Here is a 23,529-nt window from a genome sequence, read left to right as displayed (position 1 = left end):
ACAGTATATAGCAGAGATGACAATAAAGTTTACTTTGACTGACTGGAACTAGAAAAAGTAAAGGAGTCCTAAATTGATTTTGACAGAAGTAGCTTTTGCAGGTTGTTGAATATCTATGAAAAAACCAAGAGCATATTGGAGAAACATTGGTGTATTTGACAATGTTACAAGACGACGACATCACAGCGCAAAGAGGGAGAATGATACAGCAGGGCTAGAAGCAGAACAACACAAATAACACATCAAGACGATATTCGTAAGACGGACGCCACATTGGGACGACGTGCGTAATGACGCAGTCAACAAGTAGGACAACACATCATGTGCTGAGACAAAGTACAGTTTAACTGACAAAAATGTTTTGTTTACTCTTCAGTCGACATGGACAGTGTGCATATCAACACAAAAGAACAGTATAGTGATCTGACAACTTGAAAGTCGTATGGTGTGAACTTAGCATTACTGAGACGCCAGCTAGCATTTCTTGTCATTGAGGGAGTGATGTAGGCTTATGTTTCCTTTGGTTGTTGCTCCTTTGCTCACTAATGCGATGCTGCTCTGGCACTCCCCCCGTAGATCTGTGATTTTGGGCTGGCCCGCGTGGCAGACCCTGACCACGACCACACAGGCTTCCTCACGGAGTATGTGGCCACGCGCTGGTACCGGGCACCTGAGATCATGCTCAACTCCAAGGTGAGTGGTTTTTATAAATTTTTATTCTAATCTCAGAATAATATGTAGAAGGATTATGGGAATTTCTGTGTGTAAAAGGACATTTTGAGGGAAAACCCTTCATTTTGTGGTGTTTTTTTCTCAGTAGATACCTGATGCCTATAATCTGTATGTTGTTCCCTGTCAAATTAAAAATTTCCTATGCCATGTAGCTTACTCTGGCTGGAGATCGTCTTTATTACCACTTAAGATTTTGATGTATCGTTCCAAGCATTTTTGGATCATGGAGCGTTTCAGTTGTGCTTCATTCTGGATATTTTGCTTTATGGCTCTGGGTGGAATGTGCCAGAGGGTTGGGTTGATGGCCACCAGAGCCTAAAATGGCACGTTAATCTATGCCAGACCCCCTATTTTTCTAAAGTAATTATGGGATGTCGCTGTTCGTTTATTAACATTAATCATTACGTTAAATCGGTAGATTGATCAAATCAAATACAGTGGTACCTTGCAAGACGAATTTAATTTGTTCCACAAGACTGGTCAGTTTGAGATTTTGGTCTTGGTCCAAGTCAAATTTCCCCATAAGTAATAATGTAAATGAATTTAATACGTTCCAGACTCCCAAATGATGGCCTATTTTAAACGCATCTACCTACCTAATGATAAAAAGCATTAACAATCAATATAAAACTAATACACACACGAAAATGCACACATACTAAAGCATTAAACGTGAAATGAATGACAAACCCATACTCAAGCGAGAGCCGAAACACGTGCACCACCTTCAAGTCTCGCTATAATTTCCTCTAAGTTCTACAGTTACTCTGGTTTGCTGCTGTCACTGTTCACTTTCTTAGGGGCCATCATTACTGTATCACTAATTGTACTCTAGATAAAGTGCAAAAAAATTCACCCTTAATACAGAAACACAGATCAAACTCGGTCAAGAGGTACCGCGAGACTAAGAACGATTCATAGGCTTAAGCGTCTCAGGATGTTCGTTTGTCGTTGTGTTAGCCCATCAGAAACTCGCCTCGATCCGTACAAGGTTTAGCAGGTCTGTTTTTGTTCTGTTGTGGTCCAAGTTTTCGGTTGACTTGTGGTTATATATTTTTTTTTTTAACGGACCTGTTCGGGGTCCGATTTTGGTAGAGTTGAATGTGTCTCAACCCATACAAGTTTTAGTAGGAACGGTTGAGTTCCGAGATTTCGGTTGAGGTACAAGTCGAAAAAATTTTGACAGACCCATTCAATGTCAGACATTTTTGCCATGACATAGGGACCAAAACTTGGCAATCACTGCAATTTTAAAGATACTGTAGAAAGAAAGTCCGACTACCTCAGCATAGTTGAATAAGGAGAGTTCAGTACATGGAACTGACATACTGTGAATCGCACACACTGCAATTTCCGCTTTCAAATTTAAATCCTGCAGATGTAAAACGTGGGAGGAAAAAAAATCATAGTTGCGTAACAGTCTTCACTACAGCCCAAGCTTAACATGCACCAGCACATTTTCAACCCCAGTGCGTCTGTATAACATGCAGCATGTCTTCTCTTTCAATGTGCCTGTATGCACCACTTCACAAGGGCACCTGGCATTGAAAAAAATATGCTAACAGTCATTAATGTGTGGTTATTTCTAGTAAGTTCCAAAAGGTCCCTTGAGTAACTTACATAACTTTTCAGTTATATGGTTCTAACTATGTTAGTTGCTAACATTGTTAGCAACTGTGCTTTTGGGAAAAGTACCCCAGGTTAGCAGGGGATTAGTAAACATTACAAAGTCTGTGATACTGACATTAAGAGACTTCTATACTGCCTGTAACTGCCTGGTTAATTAAACAAATATGTAATCAACATGGACGTCAGTCATTTAAAGTAGTAGCCCAAATTCATTATGAATGACATGTTTACAAGCTGCTCAGCTTCCTGATTTGGAGTGCTTGATACAAATTGCATGACAAAGCTAGCATCGTAAAGTCATTTGTTGACCTGTAATTTAAAATAATTACAATGTTAAAAACAGTTATGGCTATGCTAACACTGCATGCATTATGCAAGATGGTAGAAGTTCACATACCTTCTATGTAGACACCACAGAGCAATTTAAAATGCTGGAAAAATGCATTCTATGCTACTTTTAACAGCTCTTTTTCCAATATCATCTACTAAATCTAGATGACAATGATTATCAGTCAGTAGTTCCCCGCCACTGTTTCTGCATGAGCTTTGCAATACACTCTCCAAGACTATCCTCATTTTTTGTCCTTGTAGACAACAAATAATTTATTTTTGTATAGCGTGTTATCACAGCAAAGGGGGAGCCCAACCTCCAGGGGCCGGCAGGGAGAGTCAAACTGGAGAGATGGCTAAGTGCCGAGTCATACTGTCCAGATCATAAAATTTGAGAGACAACCGGGGAGCAGGGAGGTGATGACAAGCCGGTGCCGACTCTCCTTCCAATTGCCAGGCAACCAGACGTAAGGCAGAGGGTCATACATGGAAGATGACACAGGCTGAACGGTGAGCTGGATGCAGGGAGGTCAAGAAAACGTACCCTCAGATGCCTTGTTTGAGAAGTTAACTGCTCATCTACAGGAACGTGTAATAAAATGGTACAAAGCTTGAATGTGGGACTTACGATGTTTTATTATACAACGAATATATTATTTTTTCCCCTGAACTGTTATCCTTTTAAGCGTAAAATAACATTTAACATTTAAGTACACCATTATCCAACAATGTTAAGGTACCACTTGGCTTCATTTAATAATAATGAATAATAATAAAATAAAATACAAATGGTGCAAAGCAGAGTTGAACTGCCATGCGATGTGTACTTGACAAAGTCATAATTGTACAAATGTAGATGTATCAACATCATCACCATATTAATCTGGCCAATTTTACTATCAAGATTTACATAAGGCATTGAAGATTATGCAGTGCCGTATTTTAGCATGTAGTTCATTAGAATAAAAGAACGCTATCTGTGGATGAAACAGTGTAAAGAGTCATGTGCAGTAGACCAGCTGTATGGCGTAGGGATACTTTCCAAGACCAACTGCAGATATTAGCGAACCATCCGTGGATCCCCTTTACTGCATGATTTAAGTGTGCATGCACATTGTAAACTCTAATTGACAATTATGCGTAACATTAAATTACGTTGGTAAGACATTGCCAACATGAAATACAGTAATAAAGGTGCTGTACTATAGATTTGAAAGGGATTTGGATGCTTTACTCATTCTCAAGTCGATATTGCAATGCAAATATATGAATCAGTACGATAGAACAAAATTAAGTTTTTCATATGCCTTGAACAAAGGAGCAATGGAAAAACATAGACTACTGTTAAACGTTTTGCAACAAAGTATCGTAAATGCTGTACAGAACATGTAAAAAGATTTTGTTTTTGCTTACTCAAAAATAATGATTGAATTACTGCTGTTTACTCTTAAATAGTCGCATTAAAATAAAACTTGACACCTAGTTCAAACTATCCAATAAATTTGCGTTTGATTAACTAAGTGGGGGCGGCATGGTGGTGCAGTGGTTAGCAGTGTTGCCTCACACCTCTGGGACCCGGGTTCGTGTCTCCGCCTGGGTCACGTGTGCGGAGTTTGCATGTTCTCCCCATGTCGTCGTGGGGTTTCCTCCAGGTTCTCCGGTTTCCCCCCACAGTCCAAAAACATGCTGAGGGTAACTGGACTTGCTAAATTGCCCATAGGAGTGCATGCATGAGTGAATGGTGTGTGAGTGTGCCCTGCGATGAGCTGGCTCCCCATCCTGGGTTGTTCCCTGCCTCGTGCCCATTGCTTCTGGGATAGGCTCCGGACCCCCCGCGACCCAGTAGGACAAGCATATTGGAAACTGGAGGGATGGATTAACTAGGTGGATGGTTTTTAGTAATATGCAGTTGTTATGAGTTAGGAGAACTACTCGGGTTTACGGTGTAAAGTTCTATTTGTGTTGCAATTTTAATCACAAAACTTTCAAAGTAAGCTTTCTGGTATCATTTCATTGTGTATGTTGATGCTTCCATGTCTCACTCTTGCCAGTGTGGGGAAGCAAAAAAGGCCAATTCAAAATATGCATGGATACAGTCACAAAACAGAATAATAAAATATACACTCCTCAGATTTTTATATGATACACTCTCAGACAAAAGTTGGCGCTGGCAAATTTTCTGATCTGAAGGGTGTTGATTAATTTTCTCTACCTGTACTTGTAGTGTTGGCCAGGTGAATCACAGTAGTAAGAAAAGGCGCAGTTATTATCTTATATACTCTCCACTATGCGGTGCCCTTTTCCTTGCCGCCTTGGTGGTGTATTAATCCTTAATTATGACTTGTGTACCATTTCATGTTGGCCTGCATTGACTAAGTTATCGGGTTAGCCCCCACCGAGACTGCTTCGACTCAGACTGGGATATTTTTAGGGAGGCTGCCACTAATGGTGACTCTATCAACCTGGAGGAGTACACAGACTCTGTGATGGGTTACATCACCAAGTGCATAGAGGATGTCACTGTATCCAAGGATGTCACCACGAGAGCCAACCAAAAGCCCTGGATGATGAGAGAAGTGCGCATGCTGCTGAAGACCAGAAATGTTGTTTTCAGATCTGGAAACAGGGCTGCTCTCAGAGCGACCAGAGCTAATCTGTCTCGGACGGCGAGAAGCACTAAGCAGGTCTGTGCACAGAGAATCAACGAACACTTTAATAGCACCACGGACACTCGTTGTATGTGGCTGCACAGTCCCTCACAGACTTCAAGCCAAACTCACACTGCAGTGATGGTAACGCCTCCCTACCAGACAAGCTGAACGACGACTTTGCAAGAAGTCGTAACAAAGAGCCTGTGAGGGAAAACTACTCTGTCTCTCCAGAGTCAATCCATGCAAGGCTGCAGGACCTGACAACAATCCCGGACGTGCGCTCAGAGAATCTACTGACCAACCAGCTGGTGTCCTCACGCACATCTGGCTTAAAGATGTGTTGGTCTCGGGGTGCTTCAAATCCACCATCATCATCCAAGTGCTGAAGAAGTCATCGGTGACGTGCCTGAATGCTTACCGACCCATTGCACTCGCAGCTATCATCATGAAGTGCTTCGAAAGGCTGGTCATGGCACACACAAAGACACATCTCACCGCCTCGCTAGACCCCCTCTAATTTGCATACCAGTCCAACAGGTCCACTGAGGATGCCATTTTCTCTGCCCCCCACCTCTCCCTGACATATCTGGACAAAAAAGACACTTTTTTGTTAGGACGTTGTTCATAGACTTTAGCTCTGCCTGCAACATCTCCAGCACCATCACTCGGCATAAAGGAGCACCACAGGGCTGTATACTCAGTCCACTACTTTTCACTTTGCTGACTCAGGACTGCACAGCTGCACACAACTCCAACCACATCCTCTAGTTTGCGGATGATACCATGGCATGATGAATCTTCCTACAGGGAGGAGGTGGAACGGCTGTCCATATGATGCAGGGACAACTACCTGTCTCTCAACGTCGACAAGACTAAAGAGATTATTGTGGACTTCAGGAAGACCTGTCCTGCCCACATCCCACTCCGTATCAACGGGTCAGCTGTGGAGATCATAAGGAGTACAACGTTCCTTGGTGTGCACATGACTGAGGAACTTGCGTGAATGAACACAACCTCCTTAACCAAGAAAGCCCTGCAGAGACTCCACTTCCTGCGGCGAATGAAGCGGGCGACCATACCGACTCCCATCCTCACCACCTTCTACAGAGGCACTTTTGAGTGTTCTGACCGACTGCATCCCTACCTGGCATGGAAACTGCAACACGTCTGACCGCAAGCGCCTGCAGTGAACAGTGAAGACGGCTGAGAACATTATTGGTGTGCCTCTCCCCTCACTTCAGGACACGGTTCGCAAACATGCAGGGCCCCTCCCGCCCTTCGCATGGACTTTTCACCCTTCTGCCATCCAGGAGGGGATTCTGTAGCATGAGAATTGGGTCGACCAGGTTGCAGGACAGTTTTTACCCCCCAGGCTTTCAGGCTCCTTAACACCACACCGCCCCCTGGGATCCTCACACTTCCTCATCCACGTCTTAAAATACACACGAGAACTCGTACACATACACAGCACAGCACGTTCCCATACACACACCAAAAGCACTGGAAATTCACATTTTGTCTGGTTTTGCACACTACATTTGTCACTTAGTCATGGCTGCAATTTAAATAATCATCAATTATCATTATCACTATTGACTCTGCTGTTACTGGTCAGTTGTTACACATACTCTTAAACATTTACTATATACATCTGTTATTACACACTGCTTCAGTACCGTCAGCCATGCTGCTAATTGGATAAGCTTGAAGGTCAATTTTACTACTGCCTCATATTGCTCTTATGAAAAAAAGTGTTTAAATATATATAATCTATAAAAACATGACTATACATTGCATCAATGTACGTTACTCATTACAATGCCATGCTGCTGTGACTTCTCTCTTGTCTTTTGTACAATGTCTTGTGTTTCATCTTGTTTTTAATTCTTATTTGCACTAGTATCTGTACACTGCACACCCCGAGCTTCGCCATTTCGTCTCACTGTATATTTTATATGGTTGAGCTGACAGAGTTCACTTTGAATTTGACTTAATGATTCAAATGACTTGTTTAGCTTAATGATTCTTTTATCTCAAGACAATGCTAAAACTTAAGTTAGAATTATGACAAAGATAAGCTAGGCTACTCTGAGACCTATGGGTGCATAGCTTGTAGTGGTCTATGGCTAACCCCGTATTATTGGGTAAGTCTGTCAGTGCCTTTTACGACGGTATTGCTTTGCAGTCATGCTGTTGTGATTAAGCCCTGCTTTGCCATATTAACCGACTGCATTTTCATTCACTTTTAATGTGAAGTGCTCCCACACAACTAAGGCTTCGCTGGACCTGCTTGTACTATGCTTACGCTCGAATCACTTTTACTTTTTTTTTTGTTTAACATAATCGAGTAGTCGAGTTTAATTGCATAATCATGGCAGCTTTTCTGCTTACTTCTGCTGCAATCGATTTTCAGTAGTAATAATTTAATGATGAGTGCTGGCTGTTAAATTGCCATACTAAACTCCAGGCCATTGTTACATGTTCTCACGATTTACTCTGTTTCCTACACTTGGTGCTGGTGTTGTTTGTATGTTCAAATTTCATAGCTACTCGTTTGTGGAGTTCTGTTCTCATGGCAACACGATTTTTATTTATTTATTTTTTGTGGTTCCAGGGCTACACTAAATCCATCGACATCTGGTCAGTGGGCTGCATCCTGGCTGAAATGCTGTCCAACCGGCCAATCTTCCCAGGAAAACACTACCTGGACCAACTGAATCATATTCTGGGTAAACGTTCATGTTCCTTCCTAATGGACAACGTAATTATGATGAATCAACTGTAATTATTAATTACAAGATTCTTTCAGGAATTTTTGGCTGAAGCAGTACAAATTTCATGCTGAAAGAATCTGTGCACGCCACGATCTTTACCAGCAGTTTATTTTTTACCAGCTCCTAAAGATGGGAAGTGGGTCACTCTTTGATAACTTTGACGTTAAAATAGCTTTGCAGGAATGATCATGCATTCTACCATGAAAATGGGCCCTTTTTAGCCATTCTGGTTGTGTAAAGCGATCAAGTGAAAGAATGAGCAATATAGACGTCAACAGTGGAAGTCACAAGATGCGTCGGTGGTGATTTTTTTTTGCATAACTTAGTCTGTCCTTGTCTTGCTTGATCACCATCCATATCTCATCAGATCAGAATACGTAATGAGAACGGCTTCCTCCTGCTCAAATTGCTGACTGTGCCCCTCTGCTCAGAAACGACAGGCTGTTTGTCTGCATGTGACATGGCGATCTGGCTCTAGGACCAGGGTCGGGCTTCCTGGGGGCTGGAATTTGAGCTGTGCACTGAGGGTGGCGTTGCTAGGGAATGCCGATCATGTCCTGGGGAAGAATCAGAAAGTGACACTGAGCAGAACAATGAGTTGACGTCTACATTTTTTGCGACACTGTATTTTGGTGCCATAAAATTTTTTTTGTCTATGTTTCATATTGACAAAAATCTCGCAAATATCTGTAAGAGAACAAGGTGCTCGGCTTCATTTGTTCATTCTGCCCCCCAGGGTTAGTGATTTCGCTCATGTTTCCCGCCATCTCTGCGCTCCTCCACAGGCTGCTAGTTTTGGCTCCTCTTCTGAGCAGATGCTTCCTTAGCGATGGCTCTCGTCATTCCTATATTTGGATCATTCTTGATTTCGTTACCTTTTGCGGAACGGGCCGTCCTGCGGAGCCATCAGTGTTCTTGTCTGTGCACAGCAGGCAGGATGTGTGGCCCCACTGCCTCAGCTTCTCATGCTGCCTTGATTTTGTCTTTATAAAGGACCAGCCCCCAGCAATAACCACGTGCACTTTATCTGCAGGCATGAGTGTTAGCATTTGCGTTGCTATCCCATTGCTGCCCTGCCAAAGGGGATGACATTAACTTAACCGTCATCTACTGAAGCATGGAAGCCTTGTGAATATACCTTATTCACCTTGCTGTGTGTATATATATATATTGATGTAGCTGTTAAGTTGCCGCTTGTGTTCCCTACAGGCATCCTGGGCTCACCCTCTCAGGAAGACCTCAACTGCATATTCAACCTCAAAGCCCGGAATTACCTGCTGTCTCTCCCTCTACGGTGCAAAGTGCCCTGGAATAGACTCTTCCCCAACGCTGATCCGAAAGGTCAGCCTGCCCCACTTTCCTTTCAGACTGTGCTCAAAAGGCCAACGGATGGTAGCCTCAAATGCCAGAAAATGTCCCAGTGTTTTATCTTAAATTTGGTCTTGGGTTGAAACGCACAACATAAAGCTTCTTATACTTCCATTACATCCATCCATAACTGGGCATCTTGTTCATGGAGCAGGTTTCCCTTAAAATGAGCTGCCCTCGTGCTCCAGCCCCTGGCTACTCTGCCCCCTACTGGCCGTACGCATCTCTCAGGTGCTTTCTTCTCTGTGTCTATACTAGCTTTGGATTTGCTGGACAAAATGTTGACCTTTAACCCTCACAAGCGCATTGAAGTGGAGGAGGCCTTGGCCCACCCCTATCTGGAGCAGTATTATGACCCCACAGATGAGGTGAGTTCTGTATTATGCTTTGCGGGGTCTTGAAGGCACTGTTACCCTTCATTACTTTGCTAGCTGTTTTAATGTATTGTTTGGGCGCCAGTTTACCATCCCGTAATCACCACCAACTGGAGTGCATACGTACCTGTAGCAGTTTGCCTCGCATAACCCGCCACAGCACAATAGCTGTGATGTTTGCTTGGCGTTCCTCCCTAAATGTCTCAAAGGGAGAGATTTTGAGGGAAGGCTGCGAGTAATATTGCTACTAGTTGTACTATATTTATATTCTTTTCTTTTGAGATTTTTTATTTTTTTGTATTTATGCTATCTGTTTGAATGCTTTCAGGAATCATTGGATCTTTTTATCTGCCCATGATACCAAATGATTTTGATCCCTTGTGTTCCTTATTAGGAGAACTTAATTGCTCGGCAAAATGTATCGCCAGGATTTAAAGTTGCAATTGCTTTCTGTCAACTAATCTCATCTTTGGTGCCTGTCATACCTCACCACGGTTTTTTGCCACAGTAACGGAGGGTTAAAATCCATATGTGTAATTTTATTTTTACTATAAACCCATGATGCTCTGAGAATAAGTAGTACAGTATTTCCTTAATTGTCGGGGCTGTAACGTTTACTCCGGGTACTCCGGTTTCCCCCCAAAGTCCAAAAACATGCTGAGGCTAATTGGACTTGCTAAATTGCCCGTAGGAATGCGTGTGTGAGTGAATGGTGTGAGAGTGTGCCCTGCGATGGGCTGGCCCCCCATCCTGGGTTGTTCCCTGCCTCGTGCCCATTACTTCCGGGATAGGCTCCGGACCCACCGCGACCCAGTAGGATAAGCGGTTTGGAAAATGGATGGATGGATGGATAGGGACTGTAATGCTCACAATGAATATTACAGCAAACCTATGGGGTATTTTATGAGTCTTTAAGTCAAATACTCCGAATTACTACACTTAGACATTTATTTTATGTCCTGAACTGCTGAGATTCATGCTAGTGGTCTGCATCAACCCCTGCGGTGCCTTGTACTGCTGTGCTCAATGACTCTGTAAAAAATCATTTGGCACTGATGGTGCCATTCAGTCTGCCATCCGACTCCTGAGTGTCATGTGACTAGTGGAAGGTGTCAGGAACTTAAATCTGTTGGCGCACTCCACAGCAGTGATTCACAACCCATGAGTCGTGACCCAAATTTGGGTCGTGGCAAGTTCTGAATGGGTTCGAGAGACAGAGTTGGAAATGTAAGCTTTTTAAAACCAGAAAGCTGCTGATCAGATTTCCCAGCCCCAACCCTATAATTAACCTATATAAACAAGTCTTGGGTCTGCAAATGCTTAGCAAAAACTAGTGAACACTCAGCTAATTCAAAAAAATCAAACCACAGATGCTTAAAATTCACTGACACACCCAATCAGATTTGTGCCACAGACATTGATTGGTGTACATTGCAGACTGCACTGCACACTTGACCATATTGTTCATTTAAACAGCACTTGATATAGGGTTGTGTCTGAGCTGGCATGGTAAAAATTGAGCAGAGGTTGAGAACCGCTGCTCTGCAGCATCCCCACCAGTGTGGGTGGGATGGCGCCAGTCTCTGCTGCCTGCAGTTGATCTAATCTTGCTGATATTTGGGAAGAGGTTCCTGACAGGCCAGTCCATAGTCATTGGTGATCAGACCTACGATAGTTGTGTCATTAACACTAACTTGATTATGGCGTTGGAGCTGTCTGGCGGCACAGGCGTGGGTGAACAGTGAGGATAGCATGGGGGCTCAGTACACAGCCCTGTGGGATGCCAAAGAACAAGTGGAAGAGGTGTTTCTGACAATCTGTACTCACAAGTCTCTGCCACAGATCCAAAGGGTGTACTAGTTCTAATGGCTGGTGATTAGTCTGGATGGGATTAGTGTTAAATGTTGAGCAGAAGCCTACACATATATTTGGGGCAATTTATTGTCCAAGTTGTCTAGAGTGGTACCCAGTGGCCTGGTTCTCTGGTGACCTGTGGTGGCGACACGTGGACTGGCAGGGATGCCAAGCCCCTGGCACACTGCCAGGGGTATCCAGCACCTGCCTCAGTGTTACTTCAAATGTCAATTTTAATATGGTATTTGAGTGACAGGGAAAGGGCAGACTTATTTTAAATCCCCTGCGATTATTCTGGGTCAGCCATCTCCACACATATCTGAAGTAGGATGCTTCTTTGTACGTATGGGCTATTGTCTTGGCATTTACCCCCGTGTGCTTTCTCGGTCTTGGAGGCAGAGTAACCTTCTAGTCACAGTGCTGCCTTCCTTTCACGGCAGCCACTGAACCGCCCACAGAGGAGGTAATTAAAATTGATTTTGGGAGTTTGAAGATCAAGACGGACATCATGATCACTTGCAGTTGCCAATGGGTGTCCTTAGCGCTTCCTTCAAAGGGTCTAGTTTGTCGTCTCCCCCCCCCCCTTAATTGAGCTAAAAGCAACCGCAACATAAAGCACAATGTTTTAAAGCACGTGCAATGCAAGTTACCGAGAAGCGGTGTTGGTATGTCCTAAGGTAACACTTGGTATAATGCAGTGAATGTTGTAATCAGTAGTGCTGTTTGTTTGCTTATTTCCTCACATTTATACAGCTGGAATTTTTTTACTAATTTCTAAAAGGAACAAACTTTACCGTCCTCTTAGAAGCTTTGTGTCCCTGATTGTTCTTGCCATTGTGATCCCCTTCTTAGCCTGTAGCTGAGGCTCCCTTCAAGTTTGAAATGGAACTGGATGACCTGCCTAAGGAGACCCTGAAGGACCTCATCTTCACTGAGACAGCGCGTTTCCAGCCCAGCTTCAGGACCTAATTGGCAGGTGACAGCTAGGGGGTGCTCCTCTGCCACTCTGGGTTGTGGTTCAGGCTCTTCATCATTTTATTTTTGCTAGACACAATTGAACACAGTTAAAAGTTATTGCTCTACTAATTACACATTCATGTGTATGAGTACAAATTCCTATTCCTGGCCCTCATATCATTCATCCCATCTCACCTTCCCAGTGGTGAGGGTCACTCTGGTTGCATGCTCACCAGGCCAGATCAGGCGTCTTTTTCCATGGCCGCAGACTCTAGATCATCCTGTTGGATCCCTAGGCATCTCGAAGCCAGCTGAGAGAGAATCCCTCCAGCATGTCCTAGGTTTTCTCCAGGGCTTCCATCTAGTTGCACATGCCCAGAACAGCTTTCTTGGGAGCTATCCAGATGCCACTGATTCCTCTTGATCTTACCTGATGAGGTCCCTCTGGACTTGTCACCCTGTTATGAATGAGAAGCCCTGTGGAAAAACCTTGGTTTACCTGCTTGTAGTCACAACCGTGTTTTCCCGGATATTACGCAGAGCTCAGGACCATAGCTGAAGAGAGAGATGAATTGAGGTAAATCGCATGCCTGGTCTGACTTTCCTCCTGTCAGTCCCATGTTCCCTCTCACCATCAGTCCCAAACAACAAACTGGGGCACATAAATTCTGACAATAAGGGAAAGAAAACCATCCACTCTTCCAAATGCACTGTGGCCTCGTATTTGGAGTTACTGATTGTCATCCTCACACTTCACACCTGGCATGGAAGTGCAAGCTGGAGTTCCCGGTCTGAGACCAAAAGCATGATGTCAGTAAATAACAAGACTCTTGCTTTTGCCTCAACATCCTCTCCATCTCAAACAGGAGTGAAGATGCACTCTTGCCGGAACCTAACAACAAAAACACTCAAAATTTTGTTTTGTTTTGTGCCATCAATGCTGACAACTCTTGCTGTCCTATTTCTTGTAAACCAGTCCGCAGGGTACTTTACCCACCTTCCATGTAACATTGAATCATATCATCCCAATAACATTCAGTGCTCTTGACATCTTTGGACGGATTTCATCTCCCCCTGCAGATTTTTCCACTGTGGAGTCCTTTGACCACCATAGTAACTGGTCTGCCAGAAGCTTTCAATACTCACTTCCAGGTTAGAAGGCATATCTGCCGGGTTAAGGAGACCCTCAAAGTGGACTCTCCCCCACAACACTCAACCACATAAAAGCAAGCTGCTTGTCTGCTGGGAAGACCTGCATCTGTTCAGCCATCAGCATAGAAAAGTATAAATACTCGCCAGTTCAACCTCATTCATGAGCTCTGGTTCTACAGCTTTCGGCCTGTGGCCACCTATATCTAGCCATCTCCCGATGCTGGTCCTCCTTGTTAACTTTCTTTGCGTCTTTGTTGGGTCATAGTTTGCCAAGCCTCTCCCTGCAGATTTCTGCCAGGAATGTGGCTCTGTGGATCAAGGCGCGTAAACCCCTCCACCACACTAAGGTCACAGTTTCTGGAGGGCCATCATCATCATCAGTCATCCATCATCATCATTTCATGTTTAATTCAATTCCAGCCACCCTCCCCCACCCCCGCCGTGTTGTTAAAGTGGTTATTTGAATCCACCAAACCTGTCGGTGGTCAACAAATGACTTCAAATGTATTTATGTAGTCTTTCACAAGATGTAGCTCGGTCCATTCCCTGGCCGTGTGCTTGGTCCCACACCAATCAGGATAAGTGACACAGTGTATTCAGCCAGCTCACCCCCACCCACCCTTGCCGCCCTTACAGATCTCCCCAGGATGGATGCGACGCCAGTGCTGCTGTCCTACTCGCCAGCTTCTCTTCCAGAATGTGCTTTGGTTCATGTCTTGGTTCAACATAGCTACCTTCCCGCTTGATCGCTCGGGAAGGGCATTGGGAATTATTCCCCCCCCCTCCTCTCTCTCTCTCTCTCTCTCTCTCTCTCTCTCTCTCTCTCACCTACACCCACACACTCTCACATGCCTGTCATCCTTTTGCCTGTAGCTTTGGCAGGTAGGGCCACTTCTCTCTCTTTTTTTTTTTTTTTTTTTCGATTGGGGGGGTGTCACTTAAAGAATGGCTTTGAGAATTATTATTATCTTTCATCATCATTCATCATCACCTACCCAAGAGAAGGGGATATTACGGGATCTTAATAAAGCACTTATGAAACATCCCACCTGCAGCTTTCCTAAACTAACCCTAACCCCCCCACCCCCCCTTTTGAGTGAGGCCAGGCTGCGTGTGATGTGGTGAGAATGCTGAATGTCAGACAGAATATTAAGCCTCCATTTTAATTACAGACACAAGCACTTAAATCTTGGACCTTACCTGTATAAATGAGCATCCGGGGAGGGGTGTGTACTTAACACTGCTTAGTGCTAAGGAGGCCCACCCCCCAAAGTGACAGCACCTACTATTAAAGGGCTCCCTGAAGATGTTCTGTTCTTCATCAGGCTCCAGCATTTCACATAATGAGGGAATCTACAGTAAATTATTACAGCGGAGTCCTGTTGTACAGCTGTTGTGCTGACTCTCCTCTTAATTTCATTTGCATTTCATTTTAGTCCATATCAGCATGTCTTCGTTCTCCACACCATCTCTGGGTTTGCGTGATTAATGCCTGACTAGCTTGCTTTAATACCAAGGCAGGCATAATCAAACAGTTTTTTTGCACATCTTATAGTTTGCCGTTAGTGTATCGCCCCCCCCCCCCCCCCCCCCCCCCCAGCTTTGCGTTGCTGCCTGAGGGTCATAGACCATGGAGGCTTTGAACATGTGCATGTAGTTTCGCAGTGTGGAGTTTCAGCCTCGCCTCTCCCCCCCCCTCTCTCCTCCCCTCTTTCTCTCTCCCTCCTTCTCTCTCTCTCTCTCTCCCCCCACCCGCCCCCCGTAGTGAGTCGACCTCTCCCGCCTTGTGACAATTGACTGAATTGACTGCCCTTGCATGACTGTTAAAGCTTTCTATACAAAGACTGTGTAAGTGCCACGTTGCTGGCCCTACCACTCGGGAATCTCGGGCTCCCCTTCCTCTACCTTATTTGTGCTCTCTCTGCTTTCATTTACAGCCCCCCCCCCCCTTCCAAAAAAAGCAAAAATCCCATTCTGTGTCCTTTTGACTTTGTTTTGGAAGGTGAAATTTTAGACAAGCTTACCGCCGGACAATGTTGGGCATTGGCTTCAGTTGAGGATGAAAATGTTCTTGTAGAGAAAACAGAATCTTGCTGTACGTCTTAAAAAAACCTCCGTTTACGTGATCAGACCTGTAATTCAGTTACCTTTTAAATCACAACTGAAATCTTGGAGGGCTACTGGTCTTATTGGACTTCATAATGGGCATCGTAGACTAAGACATGGTAGAACTGGAAGCATGACTCTTCTGGGCGGGTTAGTGTCCGCTTTGTGGTTTTGTCACGCTGCAATTCTGAGGATATCTGCAACGGCTTGGTCTCTTGGACTGGATGGTTTTGTTGTGATTTTCATTCTCGATGAGCCAAAGGCTCTGCTTCCAATCTTCTATGAAGGCAAAGGAGAGGCTCATTCAGTCACCTACCAGAGGAACAGCCATAAATGATCAAATGACGGTTTGTGGGTTTGTGAAGCAGTTTAACTGTTCCTATGCTTCGTATCCTGCATTTCCCAGAAAGCAAAAGCTTCATTTCCCTGTACTTTAGCGCTAGAGTACTAACTGTGCTCCATGCGTTCAGTACTGTGCCATTTCAATGGAGTCTGTCCAGTCAGACTGTCTTAGGGTCAGATGGTGCTGACTGGGAGTGGGAGGCTAGTTCTCTAGAAACACACTGCAAATTCTCTTGTAAGATAAGCTTCTGCTGAATCCATGTGCAACCTGTCCAGTTTTGTGCCTTTATTAGTCTTGTATGACAAGATTTATTGCGTGCTTTGTTTAGTTGGGGATCAGTTGTGATTGCAGTTTTATTCTTTAAAAAGAGAAATCTTTATTCTCACCATTATGTAATTAAAGAAAAGTTTTATTGCCACAGCTTTGTGATTGTTATTCTATATTGAATAGGTAAGAGATGGAACATTTTTTTAATTATATTATTTTCCCTCCTGCTCCCCCGCCTTATATTTTTGGATGCTTTGTGTAAACCCTTTTTTTTATTGTAAAATGAATGTTTTGTTTCTAGTGAATATTAATCTTGTTAAATAATTAATTGTTTACTTGTATTAAACTACTCCTCTGTACAATTCCGCTGCTTGGGATTTTTTTTGTTCCCCTAACTTTCATTTAACTTCGAAATGTTTTGTATTTCATCAACATTATTTGTGACCGTGCAGAGGAATGGAAATAGCATGACGGTGAGTTAGCTATAAGGGAAGCAGTGGCTTCCCTTCCCTATCATACCACAGTGCATCACCCATATAGTTCATGATTCCATCATCCAGTGAACAAATTATCCTTTAATCTATTTAGAAGCTATACACTAAATTTATTCATATTTATATTGTAGGTGTCACGGGAGATCGCGGGCAGAGCGGCGATCGTGCGGGGAATCAGGAAGCAGGAAGGCAGATTACGGGACAAACGGGGTTTTAATTCTCAGGAAATCAGGGACAGGGAATACAGGACGGCAACAGACATCAATGACAGACAAGGTAAACAGGTAAGACCAGGACTTAAATAAGACAGGACCAAGCAAAGTAAATGGACAAAGCTGGAGACGATCAGGGAAGCACACGTGGGTAATCAGGGGGCGTGGCACACACGAGGAGCGGACGGAGCGGGCGTCACAGTAGGCTTATGACTTCTGAATTTTAAACACCCAGTGAACATAGTGAATGGTTTCTCAGTCTTTTGTAGTTAAGCTTTCAGCTTTGACAACTTTAGGTAATTCTGGTATATATGAGACACAACCAGAGATGATTAACAAACTTTAACACCAAGAATTAGACCTGAAGCATTTTTTTTCCTGTTGTGTAAAAAGGATTAAGCAGCAGAGGAGACATTTCTAAAATGAAGGTGAATTTTATTAAAAAGGTAAAACTAACCAGTTTTGATATGGTCATTTATAGATGCCAAAAAAAGAAAATGAGGTTCCAGTGTATTAGTTGTTTGGAGAACTTGGCCTCTTTCTGATTCTGGGGTGCATTTCCCGATAATGGTAATTCTCAGTGTCTTACGAAGACTAAGATATATCTTATGAATGGCATTTCTTTTGCTGTATCTGTCTCCTGAACAGTTTCTTATGGAGAGCTTTTTAGGAGTGACCTTAATAGGCGCCGAGACATCTGATTGGTTCACATGAATGGTTCGAGAATCGATTATTCTCTCTACGCAGCAATTGCTTGATCGTTGCATGAGAGAAGGTGATGTTATTTATAAATTTAATACTACAGGAATTCTTCAAAATATGACATTAATCAGAACTGCGAAGATAAAAATAAAATGCAAAATGAACAAAATTAACAACCTGAATCATCTAGCCGTAAATTATGATTTTCGCCGATTGGGTGCACGAACCCGCCTCCCCAGATTGTAGTACCACCAGTTTATTTGTTCTGTAAAACACCGACGTGCACCAATAAGTGTGCATGTCATTGATATTGGGACGAGCAATGGCAACACCAAGAAAGTTGCATTACTGCCGTAACATAAGATAATGTCCTGTGCACTTCAGTATTGCCAACTAAGGATTACTGAGGCCAATTTGCTGCGCATTTAGAGTACAAGGACGAAACCCGTACTCACATATCAAACAATCATTTTATCACATAGATCAGTTGTTTTTAGTTAAGTGATGTTTGCTTATTACACTATACCCTTAATGTTAGGGTTATTTTACATGAAGAGTATGAGCCAACAACAGCGATAAGAGACAGCTAAGAGAGCCTCAGACCAACCTTAAGAAGATATATCTTACGGAAGATATACTTGACTAAGAATGTTTCAGGAAACACGTCAGAGCGTTAAGATGCAACTTAAGGTAGAACTTCCAAACGGTGTGGTGGTTTTGGGAAATCCGCCCCTGGATCCTAAGCATTTTAGGGTGCTGTAGAAGGGGGGATTCTGCAGTTTCAGAAGGTTAATCTCTGTATGCAAAGGGCTTAATCAAGCATCACTTGCGATACACTCACTAGTAATGAGGGTGCGGAAGCATTTCCCAAGATTGGGGTCCATTGATGAATTTGAAGATGCTGCAGATACTGCTGCCTGCACCAGTCAGTGAGCACCTGAATCATTCCTTTGAAAAGCCAGTAGAATAGACAGGAACAGGAGTCAATGGCTTATGCAGGCTTACACTGCCAGAATCCTGAATCCCATACATGGTTAAATATAAAATCGTATTCACAAATATCCCATTTTGAGTGTTTACGACCTTTGAGTTTAAAAAGTAAGTACTCTCAGTGACACCCAGTGACATTCTGAAAGAAGTTGAACTCACCACCTTTGTATGTACTACCATTTTCATATGTAGGGAACATGTACTCGGTACAAAGATTTTAAGTTGTTTAAGTTACCTGTAGTATACTGATACCTCGTTACTGTTCAAGGTCTTAATGGAAAAGATTATGCTGGGCCAGCCTTCACCTGTGAAACTAGCAAAGGCAGGAGTGATCCCATAGTCGCATCCCAGAGACTGCTGCCCCGTTGCCAGCCGACACCAGTTTCTACACAAAACATCTCTGCCAAGATGATACCCTGCTGGAATATCTTACTCCTGAAAAGGTCACTCAGCAAGCATTTAGAGTAATTCAAGACAAAAGAAAGTGGGATATTTTTATAGTGTGGCTTTGAAGCTGGATGGATAGAAGTTTATCATTGTCATTTATACCAATGTCATATTTATTAGATCTGCATCAATACTGCCAGTATTAAATTGTATTTCAGTTTGTCACTATTTTTCATTGACATTTTGAAATTTTGCATCAATTTCCTAATTTATTGCAGTACTGTTTAACACCGGCGGTACAGTTGAATGTTTTATTTCACATTTTTGCTACATGACCATGTGCACTATGATGCAAAAATGCAGTGAAGTGTCCTCCTCTGAAATGCTGAAGTACAAGTCAGATGTTTAATTGACCCCCCCCCCCATTTTTGTTCCTAAAAATGTCTACTTGGCTAGCACAAAGAAATGCATGGTTTGGGTGACTGGGAGCTTTGGTATACTGACTTTATTTAAGATACTTAGCTAAAGATTATTAAAACCTATGAATTAAATTTGGCTTGTAAATTTTAGTAGTTCCATTATTTCGATATTAGAGTTTACTATTAGGATACAATAATAATATTCCGATACATTCAACCATGACGCTGGTATTGTAAAGATTATTGTATGATGGGCTAGTTGGCAATTCCCAGCTCTAATATTTATGTGCAGTAGTGATTCCTGCAGCTGCCTTCAGCTGGGTTTGAGCACTGCATGTGGAGTCTGTCCTCCTGTATCTGCAGGCAGTAAGACCTCTGACCAGCTTGTAAAGTGGCTTCTGACAGCCGAGAATTTGGCAGGGAATTAAAAATGGATGTTGCCGATGCTGACTGCCGCTCGCTGTCGCTCTGCCGTAGCTTTTCATAACGGCAGTCTAATTACAGCCTCGCTGCCCTTTATTGCTTTATCTTCCAGGCTGGAGCTTCCGTCCGTCGGCTTTTTATGTAACATCTCTGCCGCATTTGTTTACTGTCCATTATTTCAGCTTGACCTGCAAAGTATGGACTCAGGTATTACATTCATGTTCTCTCCTTTACACATCTCCCAACTATATTCAAGAGTCAAACATGTATGTTATCATGCAGGTGGATCCCAGACGTTCATCTTTTAGCCGCTTGGTAGCCTTGCTCTTATGTTAGACCTCTTGCTTGTATAAATTTTGCAACACATTTGCAATGCTGAATAGTAGCAAAAACATAATGTACATAAAAACCAGATTGATTCACATTAAATTAAACTGTTTACTCATAGTGCTCTCATTTCACCAACATGATTTGGATTATCTAATGGATTATCATTATAAGTAGGCATTTAAAGTTAATAGCAGGAATATATAAAACATAATGATTTTAACACTGGGTAAATTAAACACCATAAACAATCTATGGCTTCTAAAATGTGCCAGAAACCTTACGTCCAGAGACATGTTTTCCGTACAGTCCTCTTCTTTTGATTATAATTATTGTAATTATAATTATTTCAATATTTTCTGCATACCAGTAATTAAAGATCAGCGTCCACCATTAGAAATTTCCCAAATAAATTGTATGAAGCCCCTGCAGAATAGTACTACTAGTATGTGCTTTCATATACCGCTTTACTAAATATAAAAACTTTATTCCATTTTGGCGGTATGTATGTGAAATGTCGATTGTGGTTGGCACGGAAACAATGAGGCTCTCCTCCCTGGGCTCTAGCTCACATGAATAGGAAATACAAAGGAGAAAGGAGAGAAGGAGGAAGGGGAGAAGAAAAGAAAATTGCGGTTAAGCTAATTTGCCTGCTGTTTAGGACTGGTTGCCGTGGTAGCTTGCTGTCCTTGACTACGGCCAGCTGCATGTTGTTATAAAGGCCACTGCTGGTGGTCAGCATTCATTTACATTGTCGCATTACAGTTAAACCTCGTTAGTACATCTTTATAATGCCATCCATGGCTTGTGGAACGCTCTGAGAATACATTATAAAAATTATCCATTGCTGGTTTATGCTGAATGTGAGGTATCACAACGGGTTGTAAAGTGAAGCCATTTCAAACACATTTTCATTGTCTGGGCTCTCAGACTTGGCATACACTCTTATGCCCGGCTCTCGGTCAATGTGCATGGCAATGAACCCTGCTGTCCAGCAGGTGGAGTAACCAATAAAGACATGAACTTATGGGGGCTCAAAAGTTTCTTTGTCATTAGAAGTGAAGGCAGACATCAAATGCTGGTGTCTTAAGCAATTAGGGGAGGAAAAGAAAGCAAATTTATAGAATAAAGCCAATATTAACACAATCTATGCTTATGTTACCTTTTTATGTGAATGACATAATAGGGACTGCCAACTTTTCCTAGGAATGTCCTGACATGGGGGGGCGGGAGTTAACATACCAGTACAAGTGGATTCTGCCCAAGAACCAAGGCTTAAGTTTTAGTTAGTTTGCTGTGTTATGGATGTCAAATATAGAACTAGCTTAACTAATTTTTTCTGGCAAGTTACCGAGCTAGCATTATTGGCCATAATTTCTATGCGACACAAACAGGTAATTTTATTAAAGGCATGAATTGCATTAACAGCAAAACTACAGCAACACTGCATGAAAATGTTTTGACTTTTGTTTAGCACTAATAACTGTCTAGCTAGGATGATGACCACATCCACATAGCTCCCTAGCTAGCAAACAGCACATTGACATGTTATGCTAACAGGTATGCTACTGTTACTTTTCATTTTTAGTAAAATGACCTCCCTCCGTCACTTATACACAGGACAGTAATTCCTGCTAGCTAAGAAACTAGCTAACATTATCTAGAAAAAGACCTGACAAGTCAAAGTTTTCTTTCTAACTATCTCAGTCTTCTGTTCCTAGCAGAAAGTCACAGGAAACGTCGTATTGATCCATCTTTTCTTCAGGAAAATGCACTCAGCCATTTCCGTCTGGATTCCGCAAACAGCACAGCACTGACGTAGCTGTATTGTATGTGGTCAATGATCTCCTTGGGTCTCCTGACATTGTAAATCATAAGGTCCTCAATTCCCGCCTCTCCTTTACTGGTATTACTGGTATAGCCCTTCTCTGATTAAGGTCACATCTCACAAATAGACAACAGTTTATCACTCTAGGCCAGGGTTCCCCAATTCTGGTCCTGGCAGTCCAGTCTCTACTCTGCATTAGGCAAACACAAGTCATTTATCTCTTCTTCTTTCAGTAATGATGTTCCTCAGGGATCAGTTCTTGGCCCCTTTCTCTTTTTAATTTACATATACAGTACAGGCCAAAAGTTTGGACACACCTTCAATGTGTTGTCTTTATTTTCATGACCATTTACATTGGTAGATTCTCACTTAAGGCATCAAAACTATGAACTATGAAAAGGGTGGCTATTTTGAAGAAACTAGAATATAAAACATGTTTCAGTTATTTCACCTTTTTTTGTTAAGTACATAACTCCACATGTGTTCATTCATAGTTTTGATGCCTTCAGTGAGAATGAAGTGAGGTCATGAAAATAAAGACAACACATTGAATGAGAAGGTGTGTCCAAACTTTTGGCCTGTACTGTACATTCATATCATGGCCTTCACTTTCACTGCTATGCAGATGATATTCAGTTATGTGTTTGTTCGCTATCACCCATTGAATCCTCCCAAAACACTAATTTTAAGATTTTGATGCATGACAACTTTCTCAAAGTTTTAGATCCTAAATCCTAATGATCGAAAACATCTAATTTCTCAGTTTGTATTGATGGTGTGTCCATTAGACCGGCTTCTGATATCATAAATCTAGGAGTACTATTTGACCACTGAACACTGAACTTTGAGTCCATCACCAAAGGCCCAGAGCCGAAGTCCCTGCAGTACCAATGTTTTAACTTGCACTGTATATTGGCGCTTCTCCACTGCAACCAAAAACTGAGCCGTTTCTCAGCCGATCTACAAAGAGATGGTTTCCCATTGTAAATGATCCAAGCTGTACCCGACCTGTACCTGCACTGACAAGGCCCCACTTACTAGCAGGGCTGCAAGCGTGACTAAACCAACCTGATTACGTCACCACCATCTGATTGGTCGAAACGCACAGAAACAAGAAAGAACCAGTGATCTGTGTCGATATGCCTGGATTATCTGAAGGAAAAGGAGGCACGCGCTATATATAATTATTAGTGGTTTTGCACATTGCAAT

At 42.7% G+C, this 23,529-nt stretch overlaps 1 protein-coding gene across 2 annotated transcripts in view; it reads left to right on the top strand.

The window, feature by feature from the left end:
• mapk1 (mitogen-activated protein kinase 1) overlaps window positions 1-16,899 on the top strand; it is a 31,666-nt gene extending 14,767 nt beyond the window's left edge. Inside the window, exons 4-9 of one of the 2 annotated variants that reach the window (XM_048996786.1) lie at window positions 577-693; window positions 7,957-8,071; window positions 9,326-9,457; window positions 9,743-9,852; window positions 12,565-12,684; window positions 14,458-16,899. In XM_048996786.1, the coding sequence (XP_048852743.1) occupies window positions 577-693; window positions 7,957-8,071; window positions 9,326-9,457; window positions 9,743-9,852; window positions 12,565-12,681 (591 nt within the window). In that variant the 3' untranslated portion in view covers window positions 12,682-12,684; window positions 14,458-16,899. Of the gene's footprint in view, window positions 1-576; window positions 694-7,956; window positions 8,072-9,325; window positions 9,458-9,742; window positions 9,853-12,564; window positions 12,689-14,457 lie in introns of both variants that reach the window. The other variant, XM_048996777.1, reaches the window with a different exon arrangement.
• The last annotated feature ends 6,630 nt before the right edge of the window (window positions 16,900-23,529 follow it).

Source organism: Brienomyrus brachyistius, chromosome 2 (assembly GCF_023856365.1).
Source record: "Brienomyrus brachyistius isolate T26 chromosome 2, BBRACH_0.4, whole genome shotgun sequence".
Lineage (NCBI taxonomy): Eukaryota > Metazoa > Chordata > Actinopteri > Osteoglossiformes > Mormyridae > Brienomyrus > Brienomyrus brachyistius.
The sequence above is the reverse complement of the archived record's forward strand: the minus strand, read 5'-3'. Positions and strand labels throughout refer to the sequence as shown.